Source organism: Schistocerca gregaria, chromosome X (genome assembly GCF_023897955.1).
Source record: "Schistocerca gregaria isolate iqSchGreg1 chromosome X, iqSchGreg1.2, whole genome shotgun sequence".
NCBI lineage: Eukaryota > Metazoa > Arthropoda > Insecta > Orthoptera > Acrididae > Schistocerca > Schistocerca gregaria.
This window is the reverse complement of record NC_064931.1, coordinates 508716482-508743375: the sequence shown is the minus strand read 5'-3', so window position 1 is coordinate 508743375 and position 26894 is coordinate 508716482. Positions and strand designations below refer to the sequence as shown.

Genomic DNA, 26894 nt, shown 5'->3' with positions numbered 1-26894 from the left:
GAATTTGAGAATAGGAGTTCTAGGAGCGAATTTCGATGTGCCAAATGACGAAGACTGGTGTTCAAGAGGTAGGGAAACAACGGGTGAGTAGTTCCCGTGAACGCAGATAATTTTAGTGCTGTAGATGCGAATTTGAGAATAGGAGTTCTAGGAGCGAATTTCGATGTGCCAAATGACGAAGACTGGTGTTCAAGAGGTAGGCGAAGCGATAATCACTAACTGCTGATAGAACTGCATTGCGTGACAAAATTAAGTATTTGAAAGGAGGAGAAAGAGAGCATATGGAAGAATTATTGTGGGAATTTAAGGATTTGTTTTTTCCACAAGGGCCGTTACCAGCAGCTCCATTAGTCCAACATAGGATACCAACAGGGAATGAAGCACCTGTTTACTATAAACCATACAGAATACTGAGGTATTTGCAGCTGATCGTGGAGGATTTCATTGATTAGCAGCTTGCGGATAGTATTATAGAGCATAGTAATAGTTGCTGGGGAGTGGGCATGGTCATTGTGCCTAAAAAAGTCTACGGATGGAACTAAGAAATACAGGTTCTGTTGTGACTACCTATACCTCAATGATAAGACAGTAACAGATGCACACCCCATTTCCAAACATATCAGAGACTTTGGATCACTTGGGAGAAGCCAGTACTTTTCTACAATGGATTTGGCAAGTGGTTATCATCAGTTAGAGGTGACTTCAGAGGATAGTCCAAAAACTGCCTCCTCTGCTCCTGGAGGCCATTACCAGTACATTAGAATGCCATTCGGTTTAAAAAACGCTCTGGCAATGTTTCAGAGGTTGCTAGACAGTGTCTTGAGAGGTTTGAAACCACGGCAGTGTCTGGTCTATTTGGATGACATTGTAGTGTTTTCAAGTAGTATGGAGCAATATAGACAGCGGTTAAGGGAAGTCTTTACGAGGTTAAGAACAGCTCGTTTGACATTGAGCCTGGAGAAGTGTCAGTTTGCATTAGAAGAAGTAAAATATTTGGGTCATATTTTCAGTAAAGACTGAGTGTGAACAGATCCGAGTTTGGTACAGGCTGCAAGGGATTTTTGAGAACCTAAAACAGTTAATAAAGTGCAGTGATTCATCGGAATTTGTAATTTCTATCGAAAGTTCATGAAGGATTTTGCACAGCCGTTGACGCAATTGTTACAGAAGGGTGTGAAATATGAATGGACAGAAGAGTGTCAGAAAGCATCTGAAAAACTGAAAAAAGTGTTAACAACAAGTCTGGTTCTTGTGTTTCCAGATTTTGAAAGGGAGCTTATACCCGCATGCAATTCATAGAATCAAGCATGATGGTGTGTTCTTAGTCTGGAAATTGATGGAAAAACATCCTGTAGCCTATGTGTCTAGGCAGTTGAATGCAGCAGAGAGGGTTTACTCAACAACTGCGAGTGAGATGCTTAGCATAATCTATGGAATCACATATTTTAAATGTCATTTATATGGGAGACGATTTTGGGTAGTGAGAGATCATGCTGCATTGAAGTGGTTGTTGGGGTTGAAGGATTCGTCCACTAGACTCACTAGATGGGCTGTGAGGCTTAGTGAATTCGACTACGAGGTGGTGCACAAGCATGGGAAGAAGCACGGTAATGCGGATGCACTCAGTAGGGAGGAGGCAAAAGTAGAAGTCATAGGTTATGACCTAGCAGTATGGCAAGAATTACAGGACGTGGACAACGATTGTAAATTGTATCGCACATAGCCACAATTTAATACATATGACGGCTTTCTGTGCAGGCCAACGGAAGGACAGAATGGGTACACAGAACAATCGGGAAGAAGCTGAGTTTTTATGTGGATTCTCATCATCAGTGGGTCAAATATTTGAAGCTTATTTTATGTGCATACTATGTAAAAGTCCATACAAATACAGGTTTGTCTCCATATGAGGTAATGTCCGGGCAAAAAATGTCGTCACCATTTGATATGGTGAGGCTACAGAAAGGAAGGACCAGTGAATCTGTATGTCAATTCACAAGGACAATTCGGGATGTTTGGAAACGGGTACAAAAGGCGAATACAAAGGCTTTGGAAAGGCAAGACGATGCAGTAAAGAGAAAAGGAAGTTTACCACAGTATAAAGTGGGGCAATGGGTAATTCTGTCCAGCCCCTATATGCAAAAAGGGAAAATGAAGAAGTTCCTCATGAGGTATCATGGGCCATACCAAGTTGCTGAAATCGCATCTCCCATTAATGTTAAGCTTCAGCTGCCAACTAGAAAAACGATAGTATACATTGGGCGGTTACGGCCATTTAAGGGTTGCCTAGATGTGATTCCAGGCATGTCACAGGAAGGAAAGAGGAAGAAAGAGAGAGAGAGAGAGAGTGAAGAGAGGTGCCAAGCACAGAGAAAACTGCACAGCGTAGTTATTTTTAGCCAGGAGGAAAGGAATAGACTATCCAAGGGTCATCGTGGAGCAAAAATTGAGCTTGCAATGGGTCGGAATGCATTGGATCTTCTCCACCTACAAGAATTTGGTAGTAGTAGCAAGTTGTTTTGAGCAGGGAGTATTTGCAGAAGTGAAATGTATAGAACTCGAGGGGAGCAGAATTTTAATCAATGGAACTAAGTGAAACATAATAGGACCAACTTTCCACCTGCCAGCATCAATTTCTGGAGTCACACAATTGCCCACTTTAGAGTTTTTGCCAAGGCAAAATCTGACGTCGTCAAATCAAACTCTGCCAGCAGGTCTGTTGAGATCCATAAAGCAGGTCATTTTAGAGCAAGAGGGGTGCATATCAGCTTAACATCTTGTGCAACGTACCGCTCAGTATAGGGAAAGGCAATGGCAAATAACGATCATTTTGAGCACCTCTGTGTCAAGTGTCATGGTAGTCCAAGTCCCAGTGGATTGGATACCGAGGGCGTGAGACGCGTATGTAAGGGGGTTGATGCGGCAGTGGTCATCCAGTAAGGAATTTTTACATTTTGTTTCGTGTCATGGTTTTAAGGGGCACTAGACCACATTTAAGTTTTCTAATAGTAAGGACATATGTCATAGGTGCCGATCCAAACAAGTTAAGAGTTAGTTAAGGGTCAACCTGGTGACCAGGTCTTTCCGAAGAGGGGAATAATGTAGCGACACGACCATTTAGGATAGGGAAAGTTAGTTTTGTGCAATATTCTAAGCATAAGTTACAACCACATGGGGGCCGGATTGCTGAGAGTTATGCGTACCAACAGTTGCAAAGTAGAATAGAGGCCACAGGGCCATCAAATTGCTGAAAGAGTATACATAGCTGGCCACCTGCGGTTCACACCGAGCACTGCTGAGTTGGCAGGGATGCCAACCATTGAGTCGACTGTTGGCACCCTGATGATGCCGCAACTCCGCTGATGTACAGGGTTGACACACAGTGTGTGCACAGGTCGCTGAGGCAGCCATTCCGCTTCAAGCCATTTCACAGAGAGCGAAGTGATGTCCTCAGCATTGTGGGACCCGGTGACGCAGACCGAGGGGAACGTGGCACAGTAGTTGGAAACAATAAATCACTTGGAAACCTCTGATGAGTCTTACTAAAGTGCCTTCTACCTCTTCTCACTACATTTGGTCATCCTGATACATTCGATGGCAGAAGCGTCCACTACAATGTACTTGTTTGCATATTGCGTATCGGGATCAATTTTAAATCAATTCTGCTGACTTAATTTAGACTATGTCCCGGCAAGTTCATATACAAGACACTGCATCACTGACATTACATGTGGACTTCTCCAGACCTATTTAGTTTTCTATTTCAAAAGCCCTAAACAACAGCAGACTGCTAAGTCCATGACTTGCCTAAATTGCAGCTTCCTTATTGGCCCTAAAGTCTCGTATGTATTCAGTGTACAATTGCAGATATTCATTATCATCTGTTTCTAAGAACACTGTTGAGAGCAACTAAAAGCAGCAAGTGCATGTTGCTTCATGAAAATGGAGACAAGTAAATTTTGTGTCCTGACATAAAGTACTACCATGGCCTGATACAGGTTGAAGAGCTCGGCTGTAAATACAGAGCAGTGTGCCAGAAGCCAATATTGAGAGACACGGGCGCCAATGAGAAAGGTACACCCAACCCCAAGGTCAGTCTGAGAGCTATCAGTGTACACAAAGGTATTATCGCGAAGTTCCACGTGAAGGTCGTGAAACTGAAGGCAATAGAGCGAGGCTGGAGAAGTGTCCTTAGGAAGCGAATGAAGGCTGAGGTTAACATGGGCCGCTTCATGAAGCCAAGGTGGTGAAGGGTTCACATTCACCTGGAAAGCTGCAGGTGGGGTGAAGTTAAACTGCCGTAGCAAGTGCAGAAAGTGGACTCCAGGAGGACACAGAAAAGTGAAATACACCCCCTACTGGTGATCAAAGGAATCATCGAAGGAGGCAGCATCGGATGGTTGGCCATGCATGGCAGACGAACAGCATGCGTACCTGCTGAGGAGAAAGTCAAGGCTGTAGGACAGTGGTAGTTCAGCAGCTTCAGCATACAGACTCTCAACCGGGCTGGTGCAAAAGGCGCCAGTGGCCAAATGGATGCCATGATGGAGGATAGTGTTGAGACAGCGTAAGAGGAACCACGTACAACAGGCTGCCAGGTAAGATACATGGGAAGACCAAGAGTATTTCCTAAAGAGCATGAGCCCCAGGAATTTCGTAGTTTCAATGAACAGAAGATGTAAAGATGGCAGATGAAACTGTGGATTCACCAAACCTAGCAGAAACATGTCAGCTACAAAGTGGGTACCAAAAACAGGATGATCACTGTGCAATGCATGATCACTGAGCAATGCATTACCAATGCAGAATGAAAAGGTCATTTTGAGGAACACTATGAACAATGCCCCACAAATAATGGATATTTGGAGCAACTAGACCACTAATATATTCAAAGTCCACTTTTTGATTGTGTCATATTTGCAGTGCATCAGACTTCTGCCATTATTCAATGGTGTTGACTTCTGTACAATTTTTGCACAGTAAATTGCATCATTGCTGATGGAATACAATTTTAGAAATGGACCCTGTTTCCTGTATTGTAATATTTGTCTGATTTGTAAAATCTTGGTGTGACAGACTTTGTACATAATCCTGTTTTGTGGGAGCTGTAAAGTAATACTTGCTTTCTGTGCAATGAACAGCACTGAGCCCATACCTCAAACATTTTAGGTCATAACTTCAGCATTATCCCTATTAGTGTATGTAAGTAAATGTTTGCTGACAGGCAGTGAACAAAATTAAGGGAAACTCCAAACTTTTAACTGTAATGCATCCTGAAAAGCTACTGAATAGCTAAAAGGCAACCAATATTGTAGATTCATTTTTTGGCATAATAATGCTGTGTGTCAAAAGTAAAATGTTTCTACAAACATTTTATATTTAATTCATCTGAAATTAAATATATTGCAATAATCAGTTTTTCTATGAGAGATTTCTTCCTCCAGAAATTTTATCACCAAATGCAGCTGTCAGTTATCAACAGCAAAAATCAGGGATTGAAGCACTGAATCCACAAGAGATGAATCAGATTTGCAGGCTACTTGTTTGCATATAACCAAGTATATATCCAAAAACAAAGATGATGTAACTTACCAAACGAAAGCGTTGGTATGCTCACACACACACACACACACACACACACACACACACACACACACACACACACACACACACACACACAGGGTGTTTCAAAAATGACCGGTATATTTGAAACGGCAATAAAAACTAAACGAGCAGCGATAGAAACACACCGTTTGTTGCAATATGCTTGGGACAACAGTACATTTTCAGGCGGACAAACTTTCGAAATTACAGTAGTTACAATTTTCAACAACAGATGGCGCTGCAAGTGATGTGAAAGATATAGAAGACAACGCAGTCTGTGGGTGCGCCATTCTGTACGTCGTCTTTCTGCTGTAAGCATGTGCTGTTCACAACGTGCAAGTGTGCTGTGGACAACATGGTTTATTCCTTAGAACAGAGGATTTTTTTGGTGTTGGAATTCCACCGTCTAGAACACAGTGTTGTAGCAAAAAGACGAAGTTTTCAACAGAGGTTTAATGTAACCAAAGGACCGAAAAGCGATACAATAAAGGATCTGTTTGAAAAATTTCAATGGACTGGGAACGTGACGGATGAACGTGCTGGAAAGGTAGGGCGACCGTGTACGGCAACCACAGAGGGCAAGGCGCAGCTAGTGCAGCAGGTGATCCTACAGCGGCCTCGGGTTTCCGTTCGCTGTGTTGCAGCTGCGGTCCAAATGACGCCAACGTCCACGTATCGTCTCATGCGCCAGAGTTTACACCTCTATCCATACAAAATTCAAACGCGGCAACCCCTCAGCGCCGCTACCATTGGTGCATGAGAGACATTTGCTAACGATATAGTGCACAGGATTGATGACGGCGATACGCATGTGGGCAGCATTTGGTTTACTGACGAAGCTTATTTTTACCTGGACGGCTTCGTCAATAAACAGAACTGGCGCATTTGGGGAACAGAAAATCCCCATGTTGCAGTCCCATCGTGCCTGCATCTTCAAAAAGTACTGGTCTGGGCCGCCATTTCTTCCAAAGGAATCATTGGCCCATTTTTCAGATCCGAAACGATTACTGCAGCATGCTATCTGGACATTCTTTATGAATTTGTGGCGGTACAAACTGCCTTAGACGACACTGCGAACACCTCGTGGTTTATGCAAGATGGTGCCCGGCCACATCACACGGCCGACGTCTTTAATTTCCTGAATGAATATTTCGATGATCATGCGATTGCTTTGGGCTATCCAAAACATACAGGAGGCGGCGTGGATTGGCCTCCCTATTCGCCAGACATGAACCCCTGTGACTTCTTTCTGTGGGGACACTTGAAAGACCAGGTGTACCGCCAGTATCCAGAAACAATTGAACAGCTGAAGCAGTACATCTCATCTGCATGTGAAGCCATTCCGCCAGACACGTTGTCAAAGGTTTCGGGTAATTTCATTCAGAGACTACGCCATATTATTGCTACGCATGGTGGATATGTGGAAAATATCGTACTATAGAGTTTCCCAGACCGCAGCGCCATCTGTTGTTGACAATTGTAACTACTGTAATTTCGAAAGTTTGTCTGCCTGAAAATGTACTGTTGTCCCAAGCATATTGCAACAAACGGTGTATTTCTATCGCTGCTCATTTAGTTTGTATTGCCATTTCAAATATACCGGTCATTTCTGAAACACCCTACCTACACACACACACACACACACACACACACACACACACACACACACACACACACACACACACAAAAGCACCTTTTTCCCCCCTAAGGTAAGTCTTTCTGCTCCCGGGATTGGAATGACTCCTTACCCTCTCCCTTAAAACCCACATCCTTTAGTTTTTCCCTCTCCTTCCCTCTTTCCTGATGAAGCAACCATGGGTTGCGAAAGCTTCAATTTTGTGTGTGTGTTTGTGTTTGTTAGTGTCTCTATCAACATACCAACACTTTCGTTTGGTAAGTTACATCATCTTTGTTTATAGATATATTTTTCCCACTTGGAATGTTTCCCCCTGTTATATATATATATATATATATATATATATATATATAGTAACAAATGTTCTCTTGATCATGATGCACAGTTAGTTAGAATAAATAACATAGTGCCTTACAGTGTGGATACTCCTCAGTGGAAATCAGTTTGAATAATTAATGACTATAGGACAAATCTTTTTAAGAATAGTTTACAAGAGATGACCTGGGATGAAATTTATAACAAACCAAATGCTAACACACAGAAAGCAGTAATTCCAACAGTGGCCTTAAGGCTATAGTGAATGTTGTAAAACAAGAGACAGGATGACCCATCAAAGGACACGATAGCATCACTATAAATGATAAGTCACAGACAGCAAATATATTTAATAATCATTTCTTGCCAGTTTCTTGATCCTCTCACTCACTGTACCTGAAACTAACTCCACACCAAAGTTGGCTGCAGTGCCTTTAAAACGAAGTTTAGCAACTATTTCTATCTTGTTTATGTGCTTGTCAATGACTAAAAACTTCAACTATACATTGGGTAAGTCCTTTTACTCCTCTTGTTATTTGAAAGATCAACAGAGGTACTTTTAGTTTACATACCCATGATGATCAGAGACAGCTCCAATTATCCCAAGTACCAATGGCCACCCATGAGACAATGTTTCTCCAGCCCCATGTAAGACATGTAGAACACATTCCAATTGTCTCTGCCGAACATCGCCATGTGGTACAGAAGAAAGCTCAGACAGAGGTCCAAGGAGGAGTGTCTGAAGCTTCTGAAATGAAAATATAGAACTGAGGTATAATAAAATGAAACATAAGAATGTAATATCATTACAAGCTTACACGCCTAACTTCACAGTTCTCTGTATCATTACTCACACTGTCATAAACAGGCAAAAAATAGCAAATCCACATGCAAAAGAAGAAGCTAAAAACCTTAAAACCACAAATTAAAACTATGGGAACTACTTTCAAGAACACAGAGAATAATCTCTTATCAACTGCCTTTTACATGTTTGCAATACTAAAATAAGGTATCACATGGTCTAAATTTTCTTGTGTGGTTTTAGAGTGGACATCCTTATGCTTATACCACTTTCTCAACCAGAGATATAGTTGCAAGTTATCTTTACTTTTATAAATAGTACTTAACAGCCTGTGATGTGATTAACTTCTACGTAACATGGCACACTGCTCAAATTAATTATGATTCTGCCAATATCTGTGCTATCAAGTACGTTAGGGATGCTTGTTCAGGAGCAAAAACAGCTGAACTTTATCCTCAGGGAAACATTTAAAGCCAAAGATATCACAGTGCATACAGATCCCTGGTGCATTACATAGCTGGTTCACCAAAAATAAATTTCGCGCATCATTTTTTAATCTATACTTTTAAGTACATCTCTGTTCACAAGTAGACCAAATTTCATTTCTTTTTGATGATTCATCCATAATGCTGCTATTTACACTGGTAGAGTGTAGTTTAAGTAGCTCTGTGGCTAAAATCTAAATATGTTCAATGAAATCCAATATACTGATACACATGTGTCACTACACTATGCTCCAGATGGGTCAGTTTTAGTGTATACAGGCTTGGAGTTAGTTTTCTGAACAGGCTGAAGGGAGTGCAAGGAGCACAGCAGAATGTTTGTGATCCTGGAATTGCCACCGGGTGTCCATAGAGTGTGAAGTGATGCAGTGCAAACCAAGGTTTTATACTGTTAAGTTGTACTGTGCAAACTGTGTACAATCAAAAGAGAACATTGTACAATAGGGACCAACTAAATGAGGCAGTGCAGTTGTTATGACACTGACCTCATATTCAGGAGGATGGATTGCTCTGTCCCGATTTCCCATGGTTTTTCTAAATCTTTTTAGGTAAATGCAAGGCTGGTTCCTTCAGAAAGGTCATGGCCAACTACCTGTCTTATCTTCGTAAAAACATAATTATATATTCTACACATATGTATATTTGAGCCATTTATTTTGGTGACAAATCCTTTATCATTGAGGGATGATACCTGGATAAATAAATAAACACAACATCAGAAGTGACTTGACATCTTTATTAATGTTTATATGTAATGTTTCAGCAACTCATGAAAGAAAAAGTAGTGAGATCAGAAAATAATGTATTTGTGGAGGGGAGAGGTGGGGAGAGGGGGCTATGTTTGCAATAGGCACAGCTACATGTGGGAAACTATTTGAGATTTAGTTATTTACTTTAATTATAAATTCACAGATGCGTTTGATACTGTGTCAAAGATGACTTGATTATTATTATTCTTCTCAGTTTTGTTTTTTTAAAAAAAAAACACTACTAACCCAATCAGGGCACAGAAATAAAAAACTAACAAGGCTAAGTTGAACACACAATTTTTTGTAGAAAAGAACTAGGATAAAACATAAAAAAACTTAGGTTGTTGTACTGGTCATTCATGAGTTTTACTGCAGATAATACAGCAGGTGAAGCCTATAACTCAGATATTGACTTCGTGACACCTATTGCACACTAGTAGACGCTGAATTCTATTCTACACATCTGTTACCAATTACTGCAATATTCTTCTGAAAATAGGTTATCTGTAAATACATACTGAAACAATTTTAAATAATTTTATTTGTTTGTATTTACAGACGATAAGTATATTATGGCTCTAATTCCTGAACTATCAGCCATTAACATGTGTCACAGATTTGAAACTTGTTGAGAATACAAACTTTTTAAAGCCCAAATGAAAGGTGTTTGAACTATAGGTGCTTTCGCTGTCTCCAGTAACATTCTCTCTCTCTCTCTCTCTCTCTCTCTCTCTCTCTCTCTCTCTCTCTCTCTCTCTCGATACGAGAGAATTGGGGAAAATGTTTTGTCAATTTTTCCAACCACATCAGAAAGATGCAAACATCCATTAGAAAACAGTTTATCCTGCAAAATTTGTACACAAAACTATCTACAACATATTCCTCATAGGTAAGTCTATCCCTGTAACATTTTTTATGTTAAGACACTGATACTAACCTGGTTCTCTCTTAGTGGAGGTTGGTATTTATGTTGCATTGCAGCTTTAACAAGGTATGTAATAGCTTCAACTCCCCACTCCCTCATCCGAATATGAGGATGTTGACAGACTTCCAAAAGATGATTGGTTAGAGGTCTCCACAACACTTCCACTCTAGGTAAATTAACAAGTCCTGTTTCCAGAAGTTTGGCAACAGCAAACAAAGATGGTTCCTATAAAAGAAAAACTGATTACATAATATTGTTATTGTTATCATTGCTTGATGAAGGTTGAAATAACGTAGTTACCTTACACACACAAAAATTATTACTCATCACTATTCCCAAGAACAATTTCAATAAGATTATTTTTATGGTGTCATGGATAGCAAAGGCTTTTGTGGCTCTATTTGGGGAAAGATATCAGTATTGTGAATAAATTCACACCCTCGTGACTGTTCATGAATAACTCAGAATAAAAAACAAATATTTAAAATGGGGGTAATATTTTGCTGTTATGTTAATAACCAGACCTTGAAGCAACTACAGGATGGCACATATTGTATATACAGAGTTCAAATAACACAAATATGGTGAATGCAAGTAATCATTTAATACAGTTATAAGTACAATGAACTTGTATATCACTATTGGCCAGGGGACCCCAAGAGTTGGGTTTGGCCACCTGGTCAGAAATGGTTTTCTTCCGTCACGCACAATGGCCCCTTTTGTTGCAGATATGTGCGAGGTGTGTCATATGTGTATTTGTACATTGTAGATGAGTATAATGGCTGCACATATATTATAGCGTTATGTCTGTGGTGGTGGTGGGGGGGGGGGGGGGGGTTAACATTGCCAGCACATACTTTTCTTGAGTAGCACCATGGAGGCCACTTAGCGTATTGTCCCCCTCCAACGGATGGTGCCCCATGAAGAGTGTCACATGCCCTCACTTCATGAGACACTACAGAGAAGTTTGGAATTTAATTCAGAATACCAGTGCAAACATTTGTAATCAAGAACTTGACACCAGCAGCTTTCCTCTTCTTGCAAGCCAAATACCGGCAGTGAAAATTTCATCCGTCACCAGGACTAGAACCAGCTTACCTCCAAGTTGAGCACTACTGTACAGGCTTGTGTCAGCAAACTCAGCTATGGAGGTGGGTTTAATACTGTTATTGTCAAGGTGTAGTGAGGTCTGCTGATATATGTTACATACTGTAGTAATTGTCAACATATGTACCTTTGTACTTGTATTTAATACAGTTATGAAATACAGTATGTAAATGTATCACCACTCTGAAAATACATTCCTCCAAATGTCACTCCATTTGCTTGGATGCAATGCTGAAGGCATCATGGGGGCCTTCCATAATACACCTACACACATATTATGAAAGGGTGCTTTTTTTCCATCTTGAATGGCTGTCTTAAGTTTGTCAGTTGTTTGCAAATGATTGTCAAAGACCGTTAACTTCAAATAACCTAACAGAATGTGACCCATAGCTGTTAAAACTGGGGAATGAGATGGCCACGTCACATCGCCACAGTGGGATATTACATGCTTTGGAAATGGTTGTCCAAGTATGTCATACTTTGGCGTGCTGTGTGAGTTGTTGTACCATTCTGACAAAATCAGATATTATTCAGTCTTGTCTATAGTTCTGCAATGAGGACACATGGCAACACTGTAGTAGTTTGGCACTAGGACATGTATACATGTGGCCCGTGAATTCCTTTTCTGTTTACATATTTGATGATTTAGTTTCTGTATCATATGGGTATCCTAACCATTATCCACTGCTATTTGTTTTATTGTGTTTCGCTCCTGTGTGTAGTTCAGTCTACTTATGGGTATTCTGTTTAATCTGTGGAGAATGACTCTCAAGCTTGCTTGATTGTGTGTTAATAGGGTGTTTGACTGATTGGGAGTGACAGTAACTGTGGTTGTCAGAGCACAAAAAACATGTAAAAATGTAAAGCAATGACGACAACAACAAACAAATACTGATTTTAAGCCTAATGGCACAAAAGTACTGAAAGATATTTTCATCTACATGAAAAAATAGTGTTTGCATAACAGGTGGAGATATCTACTAACATTATCTGCAAACATGGCCACTGCAACAACAGCAAAACCAAATGATTAATATTGTACAGTAACAATGCTTTTCAAAAATTGACCTAGTGGAAGCATATTTTCAGCAGGACCTTGATGATAGTTCATGTAAGTTCATGGTTAACAATGCCCCATTACGCTTGTATGAATACTGTTATGTAGAATTTGGAATCAAATATCCTCTATGAAAGCAGGGCCATCAACAAGAACTAACACTTGAAACTGAACGCTTGAGCATGCACACTAAACTACACATGAAGTTGAACTGTCTGGCTCAGGAGAAAGTACTCTTGTTTATACACACAAAGAATGGTCAGGCAAATTTCAATAAATAAGAAAGTTTCAGAAATAAAAAATGTTAACTGATTAATTATTGCAGAAGGCAGAAATCAATAACTGTTACATCATGGCAGACAATGTACAGTACATGGCAATATCATATGCTGCCTTTCAGCACTGTTACCACATGAACTTCTTAACAGTTTCTGCAATAGGTATGTCGTATATCATACTAAATGAATTACCTCAATTACCACTGCCAGTCAAGCTGACCATCTGTACATATCATCTGATAGGTTTCCATATCATTACAGCAGATGAGCCTATACGGGTGCTGGTTCTCAAGTCAGGTTCTTCAAGTATATTTTCCAATGGGTAGGACAATGTAAATTATCAAACAAAACCCACCATATCACAACCAAACTATAATCAGGCCTCAGATGAAAAAAAATAATAATTCAACCAGGCCCAGAGAACCATGAAATGCTGACCGGCCATGGTGTAACCACTGCCGTATGGTATCATTCAAATGGAATACAGAGGGATGCGAGTTCAGAACACTTGTGTCCCAGCCTTTATCAACTTCCCAGGCTGTAGAATCACTTCTTTTCATTCAAGCAGCTCCTTAATTAGCATAACAAAATTGAAATGCATCCTGTTCCAGTACATCCACAACAGTAACTATAAAAAAAGCTTGAAAGTATGAGGAATTGAACTCTAGTAGTCTGCATGGCAATCATGCACACTGACCATTCTGTTACTGAGGCAGACATAATCAAGACCTTTGGAAGTTAATTATTATCTAGTAGTAATTCTGGACACCAAAAATGATGAATTAACTCCAAAAACTCAGGTCTGCAATTGTTTGGACTTCACAATATGAACAGGACTTCACTTGGCTACAGCACACTTCATTTTTCACCAATTCCTGCAACAGATGCTTCAGAATACATCCTTGGCACAAGATCTTGCATACAGATACCTACAGCACTACAAACTTCAAATACCTCAAAGGAGTGATTAAAGTATCTGTAACTTCCACACTTACCACCATGATGTCTCATTTAAAACAACAGAAAAAAATCACAACACAAAAAAAAAGAATGTAGAATAATCAAATTTTAGGGACACATTTGTTTAGGTAACATATTTATGTGACTGACACTCCAAGATCACAGGTTAATGTAAGTGTGAGATAAGCCCTTGCAAATGTGAAATGTCAGTGCATTAATAACTGGTGGAACTAGCACAATGTTGAAAGCAAGCATACAAATGTGCTTCAATTGTGTTGTACAGGTGCCAGATGTCAGTTTGTGGGATGGAGTTCCATGAATTTTGCACTTGGTCGGTCAGTACAAATACAGTTAATGCTGGTTGTGGACGACACTGGAGCTGTTGTCCAATATCGCATGTGTGTTCAGTTGGAGACAGATCTGCTGATCGAGCAGGCCAAGGCAACATGATGACACACTATACAGCATGTTGGGTTACAAAAGTGGTATGTCAGCTGACAGTTATCCTGTTGGAAAACACCCCTGGAAATCTGTCCATGAATGACAGCACAACAGGGTGAATCACCAGTCAGAGTGTGTGGGACAATTATGAGAGTGCTCCTGCTGTCATACGAAATTGCACGCCATACCACGACTCCATTTGCAGGTCCAGTGTGTGTAGCACACAGGTAGGTTGTTTGCAGGCCCTCAACTGGCCTCCTCCTAACCAGCACACAGCCATCATTGGCACCAAGGCAGAACCAGATTTTATCAGAAAATACAACATACCTCTACCCTGCCCTGCAATGAGCTCTTACTCGACACCACTGAAGTAAAAAATGGTGGCGGCTTGCAGTCAGCAAAATGCACGCTAAAGGGTATCTGGCTCGGAGCTGTCTTAGAAGTAACCAATTTGTAACAGTTAGTGGTGTCACTGTGGTGCCAACTATTGCTCAAATTGCTGCTGCAGATGCAGTACAACACAGCCGAGCCCCACAATGAACATGTTGGTCTTCCCTCTCAAAAGTGCTACGTGGCCATCCAGAGCCCTGTTTTCTCGCAACCACACATCCTCGTGACCACTGTTGCCAGCAATCGTGTACAGTGGCTACATTCCTGCCAAGTCTTTCTGCAGTATCACAGAAGGTACATCCAGCTTCTTGTAGCCCTATTACATGACCTTGTTCCAACTCAGTGAGAGGCTGATATTGGCCTTCTTTGCCACCTTAGCGGCATTCTTGGCTAACATCAACTCACCGTGCCCAATCTCAAAGGAAACTACCGCTCACAACCATTAGAGCATGTATTTAAAGCAAACCTGATTTGCAGTGGTGCTACTAGCATCAGTCTTATGGAATCAGTGTGAAATTTGACTAGACATCATCTTTCAGATTTAGAAACAAGCTACCAATTTCTGTTTATGGTTCATAACTTCTTGTTGGTGTTGCAATTTTTTTCCCCATCAGTGTAGTTACACATAGTATGCATATCAGAAACATGGCTGGTACCTTCAGAATGAAGAGCAATAGGTGACGGACGACCATTATCCATTTAGCATAAGTTTCATACTGTCCCAAACCCCCTGAAACTGCACTAAAAAAACTGCCTCAATCCCTGAAGTACCAATTACAACTGCACTCAATACATGGCATGTATAAAACATTTTTAAAAAATTAAAGAGTCTGAAAATAATCTGCTTGGAATTATTTTCCAACATTTCCACCACTCATGAAGTGAAAATTTTTTACAAAAAGTATCATTTCCATTAAGATTTTGAACATTATGACTGATACTCATGGCTACCATTTGGCATGAGGTTGATGTTTCAGGTGTAACTTCCATAACAAACATTGTGGGTTGCCTTTACTGCCAATCTTTCTTTGGTGCAACTGAAAGTATTAATTGTAAGCCACTCAACTTGTAGCTGTCCTAAGTGGATTAAAGCACTGATATGTTTGTCCTATGCCGTGAAATATTGGTTTGGAATTACTTTCATCAGTTTTTCCATTAATTTGATTGCTAACAAATTTTCCAGTCAGCACTTAAATTAATACCTCATTCGTTATTTTTTCCAAAATGTGGTTCACTTCACTTCACAAATCTGTGCCTCTGTGTATTTTGTGATGTCAACAACTATAAAAGTAAGTGCTTACACACAGCTTTCATGCACTCAAAAATAATCTCCCCTTTGCTCTCTGCTTTGCCAATAGTTTAAATCTGTTTAGAAAGAGATTAAGCATCATCAGTGACATTCTTGGCTGCCTAAAACATTCCCTCATGTTTTTATGTCCACATTTACACTGTCATTAGAAAACTTCATAAAGGAATACCTTCTACTGTATGAAAAGGATATCACCAACTCTAGTATGTTTGCTATATCTACATGCTATCTATAAAGTTTCATTCAGTGTCTTTCAAAACATCTCTAGCCTGAACTGATTCATAAATATGTTGGTGAAATCTCAGTTTTTAACACTTATTTTCATTCAAATCATTAAGATTATTTTTTGCTGAGTCATCTTTAGTATTCCCTGGCTACTGCTACAGTTTCACTGTTACTCCTTTAGTATATACTCTCTAGTGGGGCAATAGCTTTCAAATGCTATTTAAACTTTTTGTCCAGCACATGGAACAAGAAATGATATATGGATGACTATGGTTTAAATTAATATATAATTTACTGAATCTTGCACACACTGACATCCCAGAGAAAAAAAACTGAATTTATTCTGAATACAGCACAGATTCATGTTGTCTAGTATGATGTGAATTTCTTAATTTCTTAACATATGCATTACTTAACACACACAACTACATGGTTACTCATTCATGTATACCATGCTCACTACATTAGTTACCGTTTCCAAAACCATCAACTTGAGTAATAATTCAAACCATTACACATCAAGGTAGAAGATCAAAACAAGTTTTTTAATGATTTCCAACATCCAGCATTACTCCTGCTAGCATCCTAGTGGTTAATGCTGAAGTGGTCTGTGATTTAACTGTGGTAATATTTTGACAGACATGAGAAAGTACTTACACGATTGGAATACGCTAGCTCCATTGCCTCATGAGAAAGCTTACAAAGTGCATCAATAAGGTGATGCAAAGCTACATCATCCAAATACTGACTGGATTCAAACAATCTGCTCAGCATAGCTGAAAGGACTGGTAAATCAGCCATTACCGCTGTTGTTATTACAGCATTGGAATCAGCCGTTGTTCGGCCAGCTTTCAAACTACCACCTGTAGAAGGTTTCAGGCCCAAAATCCATACCAGATGCTGAAAAAAAAAAAAAAAAAGCAAGTATAATTGGGGAGACAACAGCTTAATCATTGAACTGTGACACATATCCATCCAACCTACTTTACACCAAAACATTTTGTGATAAAAAGGCTGGTAGAGGGCTGGGAGGAAATGTGGGGAAGCAGAAAGGGGAAGGGGGAGGGGTGGGGGGAGGGGGGAGGGGGGAGGGGGGAGGGGGGAGGGAGGGAGAGAGGGAGGGAGGGAGAGAGAGAGAGAGAGAGAGTAATTTCATCTTTAAAAGAAAATGTTTTCCTCACAAGAAATTATACATAATTATATACTGAAAGATAGGGTACTGGATGGATTGCTTTTAGTCCATGCAATACGGTGCACACTTGACACACTAGGAAGAGTTACCACCCAATGGTGCATGGTGTCTCATCAGCCATAGCATACAGATGATTTGTGGAGTTGGATTTAGAAGGTCCTGTCAGCAGATAAATCCACTCACGGTTAACAGCATTTTACAATATCCTGATACACCATGCTTTCATAGTCAAGTGTTGTGTAGCCAACTACTTTGTTGCAGTGGAATGACCTGCTACCATGACACTTTAGAAGGCATGGAAGTTCACCTTCAAATGTGAGACCCAGAAACTTCACTCTGTTTTTCAGACAAAAATTCTGTCCTCCCATCTTCACATAGATTGAAAGTGTAATAAATCTTAAAATTAAGACATAAAGAGTTTTTCTGAAGCAGACACAATAACAATATTATTTGCCCATTCTTCCAACCTCTAAACTACCACTTGGAAATCCGTAACATGAACAGAAAAAGAGCACTATCGCACATGAAAATGGAGCACTGCTCTTCACATAAACAATGCATTAGCTGAAAAGTTAGCACCGCTTTAAACAGACTCTTCTGGGACACCACACACTTGCTGATAGTCTTGCAAGAAACTGCTGACTCGGTACAGGAACAGGAAACATATATCAGATTTAAACTGTGACCACAAAGGCTAAGAACATGAAACAAAATATTAGGAAGAAGATAGTACTGCTGTTGTCACTGAGATGGAAAAATGTATGCACCCAGCAGCAGAAAGACTAGGGATGCATTACCAGGTCATCAGCATTATCAAACTGAAGGAAGGAGGGAAGGAAGGAAGGGTTTCATGTCCCAATGAGAATGAGATCTTTAGAGACTGAGCACAGGCCCAAATTGAGGAAGGAAACAGGCCATGTCCTTTCAAAGGAACAATCCAATCACTTACCTTAACACTTCAGGGAAATCACGGAAAGCCACAATCTTGATGGCCAGACAGTGATTTGAATAACTGTAGTCTTGCACGAGTTCCACAGTTTACTACTTTGCCACCGTGTTCTGTGATTTTCAAACTAAATATGTATCTGGTTCAAATGGAAGATGAAGTGAGGTCTTTATGTAGAGACATCAGAAATGAAAATGAGTTGTGGTAGGAAACAGTGTGGACAAGAATTTAGCTTATGACATAGTGACCTGAACAAGACAGCCTCTCTGACTTGTGGCATAAACACAAACTTTGTCAGGCTTTTCTAGTGTCACTACCAGCAATGTCATCATAATGCTGCAAATCCTATCAATGTAATGCTGGACATGAAACTGCTACGCTGCACTGGTATCACTTGGGGCTACTGATAGATTGAGTTTCACAAGGTAGGGCCAAAACTTGAACAGTACTGAAAAAGGAAAGTGGACTGAGGTAAGTGAAAACTTTGGGATTGTGTGTGACATTATCAAATACCTGTTGTCCTAGGTTAGATAAAAAGAACTTTTAGCATAAACCCAAACAACATGTGGCCTTGCTTAAAGAATGTCTCCACCAACCCACAAAAGGTAGATTTCAATAAAAAAATATATTATTATTACAAAAAGCATTAGAAGGAAAAAGAAGTTCATAGGACAAGTAAAACTGGACATTAAACAGGCAAACATCCCCTCATCAAAGTAGTTACTAACAGTAAATCAAAGCAATTTGAGCTTTAGTTTTCGAACAACACAATAATATGCATCACACAAGACTAGTGAGACAAAAATTCAATATTTACTTTTATCTGATGTGAAAGGGCAAGTCATTATTGTAAGACTTTCTTAAAATGTTGAGAATTGTGCATTTATGTCAAATCTGGAACACAGTATAAAGATCAGGAACATAACTCTGTGATGATAAACATTTTGAAATATGAGGTATTCAGCTGACAGAGTTAACTGAATGGGTTTAAATGCATCAGCTACCACTCTAGGCCACTGCTTTTATATAATGGTGATACTTTATTATCAAATAATCCTCATCCACACATTCTTACCATAAACATGTTCTGTCAGCATCTCTAAGAGAAGGTTGATCAAGACTACCTACACAACAATGCAAACCCTTGCTTTGGAGTTTTTACTCGCTAGAATTGTGTCCATTCCACTGGAAGGGTGTGTGTGTGTGTGTGTGTGTGTGTGTGTGTGTGTGTGTGTGTCAGGCAATACAACATGATCATATGGTCAGTGATATAAGACATAGACAAATGCATGTTTCTGGCCAAGAAACTTACCTTTAGTAGTCTGCAGAGGCATGCAAAAGAAAATAAGTATAGCTTTGTCCCTCTGCTGTACAGAAACTATTTTTCTCATACTGCTCAAAGCTATCGGTAATATTTTAAACTTACTTATGGCAATAAAACTGTGTGTGTTTAGTACGCACCTGCAATGTTGTCAGCACCAGGTGCCATGAAGTGCCTAATATACTTCCATGACAATGAGCTACACTCAGTAAAGCTCTCATGCACTGTAGATTCTTTGCTGTCAACATGACTGGACCCTGCTGGGCACCTGAAGAGAATAAACTACGCATTTACAGAAAATGGAACATTGTTAAAATAAAATATACTGCAATAACATTAATGTATATAATTTTAATTTCATTTGTGTTTACTTATACATATTAAAACTGTCTGTATATTAGACTGATTAAATGGTGAACATGCTTGTTTAAGAATACAAACTTTTGAAGGCAAGCAGAAAAAATGTCGTAGAAATTTAACAAGAGTAAACTTTCATCCCAAAAATACTAATTTGATGACCAAATTATGACATAGCAGCACACCAATAAAAATAATAGCAACATGTGATATATGGCAGTCCCTAAGATTACCTGCACAGAGATCTTCATTAAAATGTTAAAATTTATATAGGCAGTTTCAGAATTTTTTTAAAAAATTATAAAAATATTTTATAAAGTAAAATTAATACCTCACAAAATTTATGTTCAGATAAAACAATGGTTAAAGAAGAATCACGTAATAATATCAGCTAAATAATTGCATCTGTCTTCAGAGTTTCACACCCATTACATGAAATCTATGTTAGTCTGCTGACAACATTATCATCATCATCATCATCATCATCATCATCATCATTGTTGTTGTTGTTGTTGTTGTTGTTGCTGTTGTTTTTTAGGGTGCAAAACAGCTATGGTCATAAGCATCCATTCTGTGGCTCAGTGAATGGCAAAAACAGGATTTTAAATCAGCAGCAATGGCAGCAAAACTCAAGGAGAAGGGAAACTAAAACAGAAGGAAATATTAGAAAAGTACTATTGAAGGGGAATTTTTTTCCTTAAAAGAAGCTTCAAATGACCAATGTCATCTCACTAACACTTATAAACTAAAGGACGTAATCGGTTGAGCACACATCACCTGCTAAAAGGGAAGATACACCAGGCGACAGCTGTATACGGGTGCATAGTGGATTAAAATAGGGGTGTCTCACCATCCACGATTGAGAGCAGTGGGGACAAAGCAGGGGAATATCGCCACTTAAAAGATGTCAACGGCTAAAAAGACAGTGCCCAGCCTGCAGTCTAGTTAAAATTATCTCCTCCCAATGACGAGGCCTGGAGGAAGAGGTCCAAGCACAGGGATGAGGTTTTATGTACCATAATTTATTACCCTGAAGGGCAGACTAATGTGTGTGCCATAAAAGAGCAACACAACTGAATAAAATGCTCTGTAGATTGGCAAAGGGGACCACACAAACAGCAGGTTGAGGAAGAGAGACAGCAGTCTTTGCCGCTATATCAGCTGTCTCATTTCCACATATACCAACATACCCTGGGATCCAGAACAATGCCACAGAGATGCCCCCCCCCTCTCCCCCCATGTGGAGGCAGTCCTGAATCCAGTGGACCAGAGAGTGGAGCTTTGAGATTGAGAAGAGAGCTGAGAGAATCCACACATCCGCTGATGGCAACGGATGTATTGGAGAGCCTGGAGAACAGCGTAAAGCTCCACAGTATAAATAGAACAATGGTCGAGAAGTCGAAATCTAATAGGGGTGTCATCAAGAATACAGTCACTCCCTACACCTTATTGGTCTCGGAGCCATCAATGCAAATAAATGTGTCATCCTCCATTTGTGTGCATAGAGCAGTGAATACATGATGTTAAACTATACGGGGAGTACTGCCCTTGGGAAGCTGACATAGATCACGGAGAAGGCAGGTCTGGGGGGTGAAGCCAAGGTGGCATGGTACCCCCATTTGTCAAGAAAGTTTTAGGAAATAGAATGGAAAGTGAATGTAGCATTTGACGAAAGTGGACTCCCAGTGGTAAGAGAGAGGAAGGGCTGCCTGCATACCCTAAAACCTAGAAGGCGTTGAGAGAGGGGGGGGGGGAAGGGGGGGGGCATGGGACAGATGAACAGGCATGGAAGACAGACAACTAGCATAATAACTCAGAAGGACAGCTCACCGACTGGACATCAGAGGTCCATCAGTCTCAGCGTAAAGACTCTCCACGGGGCTAGCGTAATAAGCTCCACATGCTAAATGCAATCCACAGTAGTGGAGAGAATCTAGATGCCGAACAATAGAAGGCCATGCAGAGGAGTAAAATATGCTTTCATAGTCAATTTTGAGCACACTAAGGTGTGATACAGGCGGAGGAAGACCACTTAGAACATGTAGGGTGTTGCGGGATTGCAGACACTGAGCCAAAAGATATGAAACATGGGAAGACCAGTAAAGTTTTCTGTCAAATGTAAGTCCCAAGAATTTGGCAACATCCGCAAATTGAAGGTCAACTGGGCATAGATGTATGGGAGGTGGATAAAACTTCGTACAATGCCAAAAATTTACACAGACAGTCTTACTGGGAGAAAATTGGAAGCCGGTTCCAATGCTTTATGAGTGGAGGCAATCGAGACATTCCTGAAGACATTGTTCAAGCAGGCTGATCTGTTGAGAGCTGTGGTAGATTGCAAAATTGTCGACAAAGAGGGAACCCAAGACATCAGGAAGGAGACAATCCATAATTGGATTTATGGCGATGGCAAACAGTATAATACTTAGTAAGGAGCCCTGGGGCATTCCGTTTTCTTGGGAGAAAGTACGGGATACAGTAGTGTTCACCTGCACCTTAAATGTGCAGTTTGTCATAAATTCACGGAGGAAGAGGGGTAGTCGACCTCAAAATCCCCAAGAGAACAGGGTGTGGAGGATGCCTGTCCTCCAACAGGTAAATAGGTATCGTATGCCCTCTCCAGATCAAAAAATATAGCTACTGTTTGGCGTTTCCTCAGAAAATTGTTCATAACATAAGTGAAGAGAGCAACAAGATGGTCAACTGTGGGATAATGCTTTTGGAAACCACACTGGACAGTTGTTAAAAGGTTTCGGGACTCCAGTCACCAGCCTAAATGGCAATTTACCAAACGCTCCAAAACCCTACAAACACAACTCGTGAGAGAGATTGGGTGATAGTTGGAGGGGAGATGTTTGTCCTTCCAGGTTTTGGAACAGGAATGACAATAGCTTCTCCCCATCTTCTGGGAAAGGTATTGTCAACCCAAAGTCGATTATAAAAGCAGAGGAGGTGGCACAGACTGAGGTATGATAGATGCAGCAACATTTGGACGTGGATACCATCCAGTCCTGGAGAAGAGTGAGAGGAGGAGAGTGCATGTCTGAGTTCCTGCATAGAAAGAACAGCATTATAGATTTCAAGATTTTGAGAAGAGAAAGTGAGAGGTTGCTCTTCTGCTACCTACTGACAACTGCCTACTGTCAAGATACTATGATAGAACCTACAGTGCATTAATAACATAACTCACAATCATGGTTATAATAATAAAATCATATTCAATTAAGGCATTTAATCACAATTCATATGTATAGTGCAATAGAAAGCATGACAATAATTTGAAGAATAACAGGTCCTATAGTGGATTGTGCAACCTGTTACTACTTATTTTAAAATATATGAAGTACATGGAAAATAGAAAAAAATAAGAAAAAGAAAGAGTAGAAAATAGAAAGATATGTGAGTTAGGTCCAAATCATAGAGCACTGTAATTGTGGCCTTGGAACATACACTGACTCTATATCCTACAGCTAGTTGTCTACATTCTATTAATATTTCCACTTTATGTTGTCCTGTAGATGTGGATAAGGCTCTGAAGATCTGGAGCTTTTGCTTAGGTTTTTTGTTAGTACTAAGGAACATTAAGCTACAATGGTAATTTACATAGAAGATATTGTATAGTTAGTGTCTTTATAACAATAATACTATTCTTATGTTACTAGTTGTTTACACCAGTGTACCCATACAATATGACCTGTGCACAAAAGCTCACTGAAGAACACAAGCAGTAGAGACTACTGTTTGCTCAGTGGGTGGAGGATAGGGGAGAAACTCTCAACAACGTTTGGTTTTCAGACGAGGCGCATTTTCATTCAGACGGTGTGGTTAACAAACAAAATGTACTTTTTGAGCCACTGAAAACCAACAAGTGCTTCATGAATGACAACATCATGCTGCAAGGATTACAGCATGGGCAGCAATTTCCAGTCATGGACTTATTGGACCCTTTTTCTTTGAAGAAACTTAACAGCGAGGGTTATTTGAGCATGCTTCGCAATAGCTTCATTCCACAGCTTCTTGCTACTGCCTTGCCCTTCACCACGCAGTGGCTTCTGCAAGATGTAGCAAGGCCACATACTGCAAACACTGTGTTGGAGTTTTTACACGAGCATTTCGACATGCAGATCATTTCACTCAGGTTTCCAGGTCACTTCAATGATGGACAAAATTGGCCACCCAATAGTCCAGACCTCAATCCATGTGACTTTTTTCTCTGGGGGTACCTAAAGGAAAAAATTTTCCCAAAACATCCACATGATTTAATGGAGCTCAGAAGACGTATTCTTCAAACTTGCACTGAAATTACAGAAGACATGTGCCGTAGGGTAATCAATAATTTCAGCATTCATTTGAAGTAAGTTAGGAAATGAAATGGTGGACATATTGAGCATGTGCTGAGTTAGAACAAATCTTCATGGATGGCTCTTCATCGTAATATATGTTCCTTCCAGATTGTATTGACAAGGAAGTGTGTATATATATATATAGGGTAACACATTTCGTGTGCCACCCTGTATTTAACCCATGCCTGACGTGGGAACAGCATCTTTCTTTTCTTTCAATTGGGTACTGTTAGAATTCTGAAGATGTGGATACCGTAAGGACAGTACACATTGTATGCTGACAGCACGAAAGTATGTGCACACCCCACCAGCACAGACATGTTATAACATGTGGACCAAAAATTTACATGAAGTGGTAAGGTTTAAGGTTGAGCAACATTGGTCCAACCAGTGGGTCCTTATCACATCAGCACAAGAAACCTTTGGTGCATAGATTGAAAAACTTCCGTAAATCTGGCATGCAGCATGTGTCTGACACACTTTTGTCCAGCCTAATGGTGCTTGTCTTTTAATACACACTGAATTCTGAAACAGCTTAAATGCATCAGTGCTTTGGAGGTTCACAGTGGAATTTATTTACGAAAAGTTTAAAGCATGGTATGCAGTCAATAGGAGCCAGTAGCTCACAATTCTTTGATCCTGCAATGAATGCTGAAATAACAACAACAACAACAACAACAACCGCTGCAGACTGTATACAGTAAAGAATTAACCAAGTAACAAAATCCTCTTGACCTGAGATAAATCTTGCCCCCATGAAATCCATGAAATCTTCCATCAGAGCAGTGCATACAACTTCGTAACTGTTTGGTATAATTTCGCTCAGTTCTCGCTTGGACAGTATGATCGAAAATTCCAAATCTTTATAACTTATTCCTGTTACCAGGAGACATAACGTCACTATCAACATACTTCGAAGTGAAACTGCTTGCGACATAGAATTATTCTGTTGCATCGTGCAAAGAATTACAAGCTTCGACAAATAATTGTATGTTTGTATTTGTATTCTAAAATAATTTTGCCAATCTTCTCGTGCACTGCGTAAATTAAAAAGTAAAATGAGTAGTGAACACTGAGCACAGACGATTGATACATGGCAGGCAAACAGGCAGTAGACAAACTGTGTCATATGGAAACACAAATTATCGGTGATTTATAGCTTGTATAGACATCTGAACAGGTAAATCATAGGCATATGGACCAGCCTTAACAATGAACAGTTACGTCCACATGACTCCTTACCCACTAGCTTGCATTCAGTAGTGTTCCGTTCTGTGTTATTTGTGTGTTACCAGTGATACACAGCTGTCTGGATAAGTCTGCTGATGAAAATGGGGGGAGTGAGAGGGGGGAGGGACAGGTGGGAGTGAGAGGATGGAGAGTGGGAGGGGGGGAGATGGGGATAGAGTGGGAGGGGGGGAGATGGGGATAGAGTGGGAGGGGGGGGGAGATGGGGATAGAGTGGGAGGGGGGACAGAGGGGGAGGTGGGGGACAGAGGGGGAGGTGGGGGACAGAGGGGGAGGTGGGGGCAGAGGGGGAGGTGGGGGCAGAGGGGGAGGTGGGGGCAGAGGGGGAGGTGGGGGCAGAGGGGGAGGTGGGGGCAGAGGGGGAGGTGGGGGCAGAGGGGGAGGTGGGGGCAGAGGGGGAGGTGGGGGCAGAGGGGGAGGTGGGGGCAGAGGGGGAGGTGGGGGCAGAGGGGGAGGTGGGGGCAGAGGGGGAGGTGGGGGCAGAGGGGGAGGTGGGGGCAGAGGGGGAGGTGGGGGCAGAGGGGGAGGTGGGGGCAGAGGGGGAGGTGGGGGCAGAGGGGGAGGTGGGGGCAGAGGGGGAGGTGGGGGCAGAGGGGGAGGTGGGGGCAGAGGGGGAGGTGGGGGCAGAGGGGGAGGTGGGGGCAGAGGGGGAGGTGGGGGCAGAGGGGGAGGTGGGGGCAGAGGGGGAGGTGGGGGCAGAGGGGGAGGTGGGGGCAGAGGGGCAGAGGGGGAGGTGGGGGCAGAGGGGCAGAGGGGGAGGTGGGGGCAGAGGGGCAGAGGGGGAGGCGGGGGCGGAGGGGGAGGCGGGGGCGGAGGGGGAGGCGGGGGCGGAGGGGGAGGCGGGGGCGGAGGGGGACGCGGGGGCGGTGGGGGAGGCGGGGGCGGAGGGGGAGGCGGGGGCGGAGGGGGAGGCGGGGACGGAGGGGGAGGCGGGGACGGAGGGGGAGGCGGGGACGGAGGGGGAGGCGGGGACGGAGGGGGAGGCGGGGACGGAGGGGGAGGCGGGGACGGAGGGGGAGGCGGGGACGGAGGGGGAGGCGGGGACGGAGGGGGAGGCGGGGACGGAGGGGGAGGCGGGGACGGAGGGGGAGGCGGGGACGGAGGGGGAGGCGGGGACGGAGGGGGAGGCGGGGACGGAGGGGGAGGCGGGGACGGAGGGGGAGGTGGGGACGGAGGGGGAGGTGGG

At 41.6% G+C, this 26894-nt stretch overlaps 1 protein-coding gene across 1 annotated transcript in view; it reads right to left on the bottom strand.

The window, feature by feature from the left end:
- The window catches only part of LOC126297690 (protein MON2 homolog), a 224139-nt gene that overhangs the window by 120434 nt on the left and 76811 nt on the right, over nucleotides 1–26894 (bottom strand). The window contains exons 12-15 of the mRNA XM_049988806.1: nucleotides 19901–20028; nucleotides 16959–17201; nucleotides 10547–10759; nucleotides 8128–8303 (exon numbers count right to left, since the gene is read on the bottom strand). Coding sequence (XP_049844763.1) covers nucleotides 8128–8303; nucleotides 10547–10759; nucleotides 16959–17201; nucleotides 19901–20028 — 760 coding nt within the window. The remainder of the gene's footprint in view (nucleotides 1–8127; nucleotides 8304–10546; nucleotides 10760–16958; nucleotides 17202–19900; nucleotides 20029–26894) is intronic.